Here is a 9,800-nt window from a genome sequence, read left to right on the forward strand (position 1 = left end):
GTGCTGTAAATACAAGCTACTCACTCTTCCTCTCTAGAAGTTAACACCTGACTACATCCAGTGTTTCAAACCATGACGATGATGGTGTGTGTGTATTCTTATGTCTGTCCGTGTGTGTGTGTCCGTGTGTGTGTGTGTGTGTGTCCGTCCGCGTGTGTGTCCGTGTGTGTGTCCGTGTGTGTGTCCGTGTGTGCGTGTGTGCGTGGAAGACAGAACCTGGCTGCTTTCCGAGACAATTACAGTGCTCTCTGTGTGCCCATAATAACCGGCCACTTTAGCGTCATTAAAGTGACGTGAGGCTCTGCATTATCCTTTAACCCCCCGACACCCTGGATTCCCCTGGCCATCCCTCTGTTCCCTACCTCGCCGTTCACAACCCGGGGAGTTCAACCACACACTCCGTCACCTGGAGAATACAGGGCAAAGAGGTGGAACACTCATTGGGAAGAGGAACTAGAGTATAACCGCTCTAGAACTCTCTTTCTCAATGGGAGGTGCTGGGGGGAGGTGGTTTAAATGCTGCATGGGGACAGAAGGTAAAGGTGGATTGTATGGACGCAGTGTGTGAATGAGAATAGGGTAATAGAGGTAGGATAATTGTGTGCTACTAAAAATAGGGTCACGGTCAGATGTAGAGATCAAATGTTGAAATACAGTAGTTTATGAATCCATAGGTATCAACATGTATGCACAGCATATCTGAATAGCTAATTGAAGAGAGTCTCAAAACACTGATGAAAGCTAATAATGTAATTTTATAAAAGCCATGCGTTTTCCATCCAAATAAATAACTAAGGAAACAGGGACCCATACATATGGTCAAATGTCACAAAATGTCACGTCTGCCTATTCTGCTTTATATGCATTGCAAACATTGCTGTTCATTGTGAGCTAATTCACATGTACTTTGAAAAAATAAATGAAATGTCAGTGCATTCATTTCAGTATATTGATTTAACAGCAGCAGAAGAATAAAAAAATTTTTTTTACTATACTGCAAATAACTGAATCTTTGTATTCAGACATTTTAACCCACCCATAAATTCCCATTTGTTTGTGACAAAGTGTGTGTGTGTGTGTGTCTTACAACTAAATGTAATAAAACAATTAACTTACACAATCAATATCATCCTCAAATTCACCAGTAACATTGTGACTAAAGATGTGCACATATTCTCTCGTTTTTACCTAACAGACTATTATAACCCCACTAAAAGATCGATCTCCGCTCATGTTATACATTCCATCATATTTGCATTTCCATCTCATTTCGCGATGGGAGATCAATATTAAATCAATCATAATGACAGATTAAATGGCATATTTGACCAGACTATCAGATTGAGCAATACATCACAGCATATGAGAAACAGGACACTAAAAATGTATTTTAATCAAATATTGATCTGCACCTAAATTTCTCACCTATAAAATGATCCTACATATTAGCATGGCTGGGATAAAATCCCAAGTGTATTTTGTAATGAGAGATAATGTGTTAAGTAGTAAATGGATAAATTACTGGCCTTTGAAGTAAAAATGCTGGGTGGAACTTGTTGAGGTTGGAGACATTAGGTCTAATTACTAATTACACACAATCCATCAGCTGTGTTTATGTGAAGTTGGTATTTAAATGTATCATTTGTCATATATTTTAAGTAATAGCTATATATATATATATATGTCACATTATATATTTCAAATCAATAAGTAAACATAATATCTATCAACAATGACAGTAGAAGGTTGGATCAGGTGTAATTTGAACTAGGGACAAAAAAAACGACTGACTTCCCTATGAAAAGTAATGATCTATCTAAAGACAAACAGTACTGTATATTAAGCAATTTGAATCAAATTATTTAAATTCACTATGGTCTAATGTTTTAAAATGTTGTTTAATTCATTTATAGTTCAAATCATTGAAATGACTGCCCCTATGGCTAGGACAGCGGATTTAGGATAACCTACTTTTATTTCAATGTCATTTAAAAATAAAGTAGAGTTAATAGTGAGCTTAATTTAGAGTGGAAATGCGGTTGGGCTGCACACACAGTGGATGAGAGCTTTCCCTTCAGGCAATGGTTTTCAACTCGCTATGCGTTTTGAGCACTTAAATTTCAGGCTGTGAAATTCCTCACATAGCCTAATTTAGTGACATTTTCAACTGATTCACATGTGACTGTTGCGTTTTAACATTAGTTTGGATTGAGCAAGTCACTGACACAACATTTAGCAATAGGAATGAATGCAATTGCCATCAACCTGCCACAACTTTTTCAAGGGGTGCGCCCTCAACATGTCCTTCCATGTTTTCCTGTTGAGCCTACTAAAAACTGCATAACAGCATAGGCTGTTCTTAAACTTTTTCAGCCTGGGACCAAATTAGAAATGTTGTGTTTTCCTGGGACCCAAACTAGAAATGTTGTGTTTTCCTGGGACCCAAATTAGAAATGTTGTGTTTTCCTGGGACCCAAATTAGAAATGTTGTGTGTTCCTGGGACCAAATTAGAAATGTTGTGTTTTCCTGGGATCCAAATTAGAAATGTTGTGTTTTCCTGGGACCCAAATTAGAAATGTTGTGTTTTCCTGGGACCCAAATTAGAAATGTTGTGTTTTCCTGGGACCCAAATTAGAAATGTTGTGTTTTCCTGGAACCCAAACTTAGGAAAATATGCATTATCAGTACATTTCATTGCCCTAAAACAAATGCAATACAGACAAAAACAAATAACAATGAAATTAAATATTCATATAAACATATATTCATGTTTATTTTCCCCCATTAAAACCACTCTTACATATCTGTCTAGGTTGGAACTGTTGCTGTTGAAATACAATAAATAATTTTAACTCTGAACTGGAATAAAAGGATCGATCACATCACACAGATGTATAACAGGACACACACACAGGCTTTTTGATAGTGCAACCCTAAGTAACAGTACAGATGAAAATGATCAGGCCTACTTTACACCTTACTGTATAAAGTATTGTTAAAATAAAGTCTAGGTTAGAACTGTTTCTGTTAAAATACATATGTTTTATTCTGAACTGGAATAAACTGATTGATCACATTACACAGATGTAGACCAGGAAACACACAGTCCTAATGAGAGGTGTGTGGCTGGTTGAAGTTTTCAACAAGCAGGTATATTCTGGGCTCTGCTTTAGACAGTGTAACACTGAGGTCATGCTCAGCACTGACACTGTTTCTGTGCTTGTTTTAAGTATGTCAGAGTTGAGAACCCTGGCTTGCATAGGTATGTGATGCCAAACTGGATCCGAACCTCTACTGCTTTCTCAGTCAGGCAGGAGACCGCTTCCTGCTGTAGATGAGGAACCCTGAACTGTGTGAGTGTGTTTGCCTCAAAAAGCATATTGCTTCAGTCAATTTATTCCAGTTCAGAATAAAATGTATTACTTATATTTTAACAGTTCCAACGTAGACTAGTTTTCAACAATAATTTCTACAGTAAGATGTGCTGTAGGCCTGATCATTTTTCATCTGTACTGTTTCCTAGGATTGCACTATCAGTAACTAGCTAGCTTGCGTTGGCTATTGTTATTTATTAGTTGTGTAAAGTTACAAGGCCAGGGGATTGTTTGAAAGATAAACTCACATCGACTACTATGAGAGATAGTACTCCCTTATTTCTGCTGATCATCACCTGTCATGAAACGACGATGCCTTGCTAGTTGACTGACTTCTCCACTGTGGAATCACTGTTTCCTGAAGAATGCTGCCCTGTTCTGAAAGAACTCCCTGGGTTTACTATCATGCTGTGGATGTGTGATCGGGACGAGTAGTTTTATTAATATGTTCGTTTTGAGAGATTCATTATTAAGGACTTCCCCACACAAAACACATTGTGGGCGCTCATCGTTATTTCTCAAAGTTTGAATGTAAGAGAGAGAAACTCGTCCCTGTGTTTGCGTTTCATGACAACTGAGCTCAGTCAGAATTTGTCCACTTGTCGACAGCGGCGAGTGGGAATGGCAAGTCGGTAACCGACAGCGCTGCGTCGAGTGTGTCGCGGAGCGATCTTCAAGAAACCCGCAGAAAAAAGATCCGGTGAACCGCGAAGCACATGGGCATCTCCCTCTCACACAGCTACCAACCCGAGCGCGCAGATGCACTTGGCCAAATCAATCCATGAAAGAATTATACATTTAGTCTGACACGTCGCGACCCACAATTAACAGGTCGGCCGTGACCCATAGTTTAAGAAAGACTGACATAGGCCTAGAGTCAGATTTGGCCCAAATAGATTATTAAAAAAATATGACCTAAAGTTGAATCATTACAGCTAAATGACATGTCAAACATTGACTTCCACACAATGGAAAATGTCTCCCCCATCCTTGTTTACTGCGTTTCTATCTTGACGCGCTAAACTTCAACTAGCATAAACTAGCATAAATAATTTGATGTCTCCACTCACCTGGCATTGGTGCAGTCGTTGTACAGAGTCTCGAAGTCTTTCCTGGAGATGAGTTTGCAGCGGTTGACTCCTGGCTGGATGGCCCCGAGACCTCGCAGGATGCGGACCTGCTCCACATTGCAGACCACGGGCGTGATCTCCAGTCTCTTCAGCTTGGTGTACACGGTGTGCAGTCCTCCGACCAGGTGCTTCAGAAACAGATCGAAAGCCTGGGGCAGGCAGATGAGTTCGCACCCGTCCACGGTGAAAGACGCCACCTTCGCCCCCCGCAACTCCACCATTTTACACTCGTTGTTCTGCGGGGTGTTCTCAACAGGCGACGGAGTCAAGTATACTGGCTTGCTGGGCAGAGCCCCAGTCGGGGTCAGGATGCCGGGGCTACTTGTGCCTAGGAGCTCCGAGCGGAACAGGTTCTGTCCGGAGGGGGCCATTGAGGGAGACCGGGGAGAAGTTGTCGACGGCGGGGAGGTGGTCGCAGAAGGAGTAGAGATCGAATGCGGCTGGACCAGAGGGGTTGGCGGGATCAGAGCAGCCGGTACGGCCATGGTCACCTAGGGGAAGAAGAGTAAGTTCAAAGTAGAAAACCCAGTCAGTCCTGCAGAAAAAAAAGTGCAGCTGTCGAGAATTTCCAAATGAAATAATCCACGGGAGTTTAGCTCCTCTGATGAGTTGGGGAGTAGAATGATTTGCTGAAAAGACGCGGTGAGTGAGGGTTTGGGCTGAGCACGGAGAGACAATGATCACAGATAGGTGGAGAAATGACTGGAGGAGAATGAGCTGAAAAGTGCGGCTCCACTAGACCGCTTAGCTCTATGGATGAGTTGTTGTTGTCACAAGGTACAGAGAGGGAGGAGCTTGGGGACAGTGGAAACCCTTGAAGAACAGACAGACAACACTGGGCACAAACTGCTCGAATCAACGTTTTTTTCAACATCATTTGTCAACGTATTGTGACGTGGAATGTACGTTACGTGGAAAATGCATTGGATTTCAAAAAGTAATCAACGTTGTTTTGAGGGTGAAATTTCAATCAAAGGATTACGCAGGGCCGTGCACAGACCTCTCAGGGGGCAGGTGCTCAAAGTGAAGAAAAAAAAGGGCACCCTCCTCCCCTCTTGAAAAAAAAAAATTCATAGCATACCAAATGCCTCTAGCAACAAATTGCATAGTCCTATTATTTCTGCAACAACACACTCACGCATCATCACAAATTGTAAGTAAGCTAGTTACAGTGCCTTCTAAAGACATGATTGACATTGGGAAAAGGGGGGGGGGCTATCAGCTGATCATTGATGTTGATGATTTATGTAAATCTGCTAGTTAGCTAGCTCAATTTCTTTTACTGATTTTGATTGAACTCTGTCTTTTTGCCTCTGCTGTGTACATAAGCCAACCAGTCCTAATATTGATGACGACGTAGGCTAAATCAATTGTTATTAAATGTTATGCTGCTGTGGCAGTACTGTTGATATTTAAACTAGGTAGCTAGCATGGCCATAACTACATATGAGGACACTGATGTCTGCACCTTAGTCATTTTTTCACATTTTAAACGAAATAAATAACAAAAACATATTTTGTACACAATAAAGAAAATCAATTATGGGTCAATGTCTAAATATTGCTCCCAGCATTGATCAATGCTCAGAATGCTTATTTTCTTGATCATCAGTGCTATCCGGGATCCTTGGGATGTCCCTTCCCTAAACCCTAACCTTCACCATAACCCTTATCTAACCTTAACCTTTAGAATAACTGCTTTAAATGTCAACTTAAAATGGGATAGGGACGTCCCACGGTTCCCCAGATAGCACGGATCATTCTTGATCTGACTGAGTTGCAAACGCGTGGCATCCTGAACAGTAGCTTGATCGCTACGTTTGCCTGTGTCCCCTGGATTTGCCTCATGGATTCGCTTTTTTAGCAGCATTTTCACTATTCTCTCAAAAGGCTAACTCCGCCCTCATGTGACACAAGTTGAGGGCCTGAGACGTGAAACGAACTACCCAAGCTCGCAAGTAATGCAATAGAGACACTGCTTACAGTAACCACGTTTCCATCCACAGTTTTTATGAGACGCTATATCCGTTTTCTACAGACGGCTATATCGGTCCGCTAATATAGGATTAGACTCTTAGGAAAAAGGGTTACACAAGGAATCCGCGGCTGTCCCCATAGGAGAACCCTTTTTGGTTCCATGTAGAACTCTCCACATGGAACCCAAACAGGTTCTACCAGGAACCAAAAGGGGTTCTTCAAAGGGTTCTCCTATGGGGACAGCCAAAGAACCCTTTTTGGTTCTAGTGTAGTGCACTACATTTGTGATCTTTTTGGGGTTGCTGCAGCACCCCTACGTCCCGCGGCTATGGGTCCTCCCACTACAGTTTGACAAACCATGCAGTTCATTAGGCTACTGATGAAATATATTTAAGTTATGATTAACTTCACAGGGTGGTGAAAGTACTCCTATTGAATAAATATCAGGGATCTTATTCTGGTGACATGATGATCGATGCGTGACTGCCATTTGACAACAAAAAATATTCTTGCTCTTATCCATCATGTAGCCTAGATTAGCCTACCTGCACTGTATCTGCAAGCTGTTGGCTTGAGGACACAAGGCCCACACTAAAGAGCTCAGTGACTTTCAATGTGGCACCGTAATAGGATGCCTGTAAGGTATACGCAGGGAAGCAGGTGCAGAAGGTGAGTTTAATAATAAGAAACATGACGATTATCGAAACAGGAGTATATTACTGAACATGAACACAATACTGCCTGAAGACAGGCTACTGAGGGCTAAATAAAGGGAGAGAAATCAAGGTGGTGATGAGGTCCAGGTGTGCGCAATGTGAGTTGCCAGGACCGGTGTTAAGTAGAAGGTCATCGATCGAACGGAGCAGGAGTAGGCGTGACAATGCCACATTTCCAAGTCAGTTTGTCAAATGTCTGCCCTTGCTAGAGCTGCCCCGGTCAATTGTAAGTGCTGTTATTGTGAAATGGAAACATCTAGGAGCAACAACGGCTCAGTCGCGAAGTGGTAGGCCACACAAGAACTGGACCACCGAGTGCTGAAGTGGGTAGTGCGTAAAAATCCTTGGTTACACCATGGTTACAGCCCTGGTAGGTAGCTACACACACTTGACCGGTGACCGCATCTCTCAAGCCATGCATGTTTGGATACCAGCGCTAACCAAACTCCATACAGGGCAGACTGGGAAAATTGCACAACCGGGCAAAGAAAGGACGGGGGTGGGTGGTGGAAAACTTGATGACAACTTGCGGGGAGTGGGTTCCGAACAACAAATACAGAATATGTACAAATACCCCCAAAATATTTATGTAGGAATTATACCACCATACAAAAAGGCAATTAGAGGCTGGAAGGGCGAAGGGGCATGTGCTTTGCCCAGGTAGAGCCCTATCTGTGCATGTGCCTGAGATGTCATCATGGTAACCAACATAAAATATGTTGAATTTGTACCTTTAAAACAACATCAGCACCTTCTACTTGAGAATGAAACTACAGCTACCATTTGTTCTCCCATCCCAGGTTTAACCAAGCCCAGCCCTACTTAGCTATGAGAATTGCAACTGACTATTACCGATGTGATATCGTGAGAAGGATTGTTGCGAGAGCTCCACTTAAAAAATGAAATAGATTCCCTGTTGTCTTTCCAAAGGGTATTTTTAGCAGAGAAAATTAAATGTGACCTTACTTTATCAATCATCAATGACGTTATTTAGGACTACAGTGTCTTAAGAAGTGATTCACACCGCTTTTCTTTTTACACATTGTTGTGTTACAGCCTTCATTTAAAATGGATTCAATTGAGATTTGGTGTCACTGATAAGTCACAATAAGTTTTCAATCGCTTTGTTATAGCAAGCCAAACTAATTTTAGGTGTAAAAATGTGCTTAAAATCACATAAGTTGCATGGATTAATTCAGTGTTCAATAATAGTGGTTAGAGAATAATGAATAATGGGGAAATATTGTACAATCCAGGTGTGACAGCTCTTAGAGACTTACCCAGAAAGACTCACAGCTGTAATAGCTGCCAAAGGTGATTCTAAAGTATATTGTCTCGAGGGGGTGTTGAATACTGATCTAATCAATATCTATTAATTTTTATTTTTCAATAATACTTAATAAATGTTCACATTTTTCATCCTCTGACATTACAGAGTATTTTGTGTAGATCGTTTACCAAAAAATGACATTGACATCCATTTGAATCCCACTTTGTAACACAACAAAATGTGGAACAAGTCAAGAGGTGTGAATACTTTCTGAAAGCATTTGCAAAGTCATCAACAGGAAATGTTTGAGTTCAACACAGAATTCAACTAAAATAGACCTATTAAAAAGGCCTAGGGTTTCAAGTTCTGGTTGATTTCAAATGTAATGATATTTACTGCTATTGAATTGTGTTTGGTTGTCTGCGCAATCAAATACTGTATCAAAATTTGAAGGAGATGTATCTTCTGCTTGGATAGTTCCATCTGTGCCACTGACTGAGTCTGGCTTTAATTCCAGTTTGTCTACAAATTAATAAATAATATGTTGGATTCACATCTCCATCTCAACCGAAAATTAAAGTTAAAGAACAGGACTAAATCGAATCAAATTGTATTTATAGTGCAGCGGTCTAAGGCACTGCATCTCAGTGCTAGAGGCGTCACTACAGACACCCTGGTTCAAATCCAAGCTGTATCACAACCGGCCGGGTAACCATAGGGCAGCGCATAATTGGCCCAGCGTCGTCCGGGTTTGGCCGGTGTAGGCCGGCTTTGTAAATAAGAATTTGTTTTTAACTGACTTGCCTGGTTAAATAAAGGTTAAATTTGAAAATGTAAAAAAATTCTACTACTTTGATTTGAACACATAACAAAATTAAGTCAGTAAAAACATACCACACTTTTTAGATTGGGTTATATTTGCAAACTGTTTAGTGCCTTTATCTCAATTAACTTCTGCACCAGCTTTCTAGATACACATAGGCCTAGGTACTCATTGGATATGAAGACGGTTGTCATAAGTGAGTACTCTGTGACAGGTGAAGTGTGAAATTGACTGATAAAATGGATTGCTTCCCATGCATTCACTTCCCTAAACTCAACACCTCTTAAAGAGGTGCTTCTGGAAGCTAGTAATGCATGCTGGGAATCTAGTGTCGCATAAGTGTAATGTGACAAATGGGATAAAAGTTTAAAATAATAAATAATATTAATGCTCTTGGAATCTGTCACACTTAACTGTAAGACGGAGATGGAGAGCAGAGCTGTACATTTAAAAGTTAGACATTATATAATAACAAATCTCTAGTGTTAATGATTTACAAAAACTATATT

At 40.9% G+C, this 9,800-nt stretch overlaps 1 protein-coding gene across 2 annotated transcripts in view; it reads right to left on the reverse strand.

The window, feature by feature from the left end:
- Positions 1 to 5,276, reverse strand: part of dachd (dachshund d) — a 281,750-nt gene extending 276,474 nt beyond the window's left edge. For both annotated transcript variants that reach the window (XM_046359169.1, XM_046359160.1), the window contains exon 1: positions 4,446 to 5,276. In XM_046359169.1, the coding sequence (XP_046215125.1) occupies positions 4,446 to 4,990 (545 nt within the window). In that variant the 5' untranslated portion in view covers positions 4,991 to 5,276. The remainder of the gene's footprint in view (positions 1 to 4,445) is intronic.
- Positions 5,277 to 9,800: the final 4,524 nt, after the last annotated feature.

Source organism: Oncorhynchus gorbuscha, linkage group LG01 (assembly GCF_021184085.1).
Source record: "Oncorhynchus gorbuscha isolate QuinsamMale2020 ecotype Even-year linkage group LG01, OgorEven_v1.0, whole genome shotgun sequence".
In the NCBI taxonomy this organism is placed as follows: domain Eukaryota; kingdom Metazoa; phylum Chordata; class Actinopteri; order Salmoniformes; family Salmonidae; genus Oncorhynchus; species Oncorhynchus gorbuscha.